Genomic DNA, 1,015 nt, shown 5'->3' on the forward strand with positions numbered 1-1,015 from the left:
TGCTGCAGTAATACATTTCATTTGCTTTTTGACTGCTTAATGTTTTAATGAATGTTTTTAAATCCTGTTTTGATGCTTTTATGTGAAGCACTTTGACTCTCCTTGTTGTTGAAACGTGCTACAAATACACTTGCCTATAATAAAAACGTGTAATAACACACGCACACACACACACACACACACACACACACACACACACACACACACACACACACACACACACACACACACACACTGTAACTTGACACACACTTTACAGGTGGTCGGTGCGCAGGCCTCACCTGTCGGCCTCCACTAAGTCGGGGAGCTCTCCGTCGTCGTGCGCGGCATCTCTACGTCACAGCCCGCCGCTGCGGGGACAGCGCCGTGCGGGGTATCCCCCTGCGGGGTCATCGTTGCCATGGAAACGGCCACCTGCTGCGGGGGCCCCCCGCCGGCTGCCCTCTCCGTGCGGCTCGCTCCGTTCCTGCGTAACGACGTCCTGATGCCGCTGGACACGCGGCTGGAGAGCCGCCGCACGGCGCCGCTCAGCCCGCGCTGCTGCTTCTTCAGGAGCCCGACGTCATCCTCCAGCTCCGCCGGAGGGACCTCGATGTTCCCGGAGTACCAGAACACCCACCAGATGAGGCTGAGGAAGATCACGATGGCGCCCGCGTAGATGAGCAGGTCGTAGAAGAACACGCTCACGAACACGCCGGCGAGCAGCACGAGCAGCCCCACGACGTCAAAGGCCACCGCGAGCCAGAAGCAGCACGCGCAGCGGCCCAGGCCGCGGTACCCCGGCTCCATGTCCCGGGACCCCGGCTCCATGTCCCGGTGCGTCAGCTCGCGTTGTGCCCGGGCATCGAAGCTTCCGAGCGTCCGTAAGGTGATCAGGTGAGGCTCGGGACAGGTAGTCTGGAGCAGGTAGGGCTCAGAGACACGCCCCCTCGGACACCAAGGGGCGTGGTGTCCGAGGGGGCGTGTCTGTGAGCCCTACCTGCTCGTGAGGGTCGTTCACCTGGAATACAGCTCA

General features: G+C 60.5%; 1 protein-coding gene across 1 annotated transcript; it reads right to left on the minus strand.

Annotated features, from left to right (window-relative positions):
- Positions 1-294: 294 nt before the first annotated feature.
- LOC306750282 (transmembrane protein 238) lies at positions 295-789 on the minus strand (the record flags this gene model as incomplete). The annotated part of the gene is made up of 1 exon (XM_079233683.1): positions 295-789. The coding sequence occupies one exon, from the start codon at positions 787-789 to the stop codon at positions 295-297; it is 495 nt and encodes a 164-aa protein (XP_079089809.1).
- Between the last annotated feature and the right edge of the window lie 226 nt (positions 790-1,015).

The sequence above is a fragment of the Taurulus bubalis genome, assembly GCF_910589615.1.
Source record: "Taurulus bubalis genome assembly, chromosome: 17".
Taxonomy (NCBI): Eukaryota; Metazoa; Chordata; class Actinopteri; order Perciformes; family Cottidae; genus Taurulus; species Taurulus bubalis.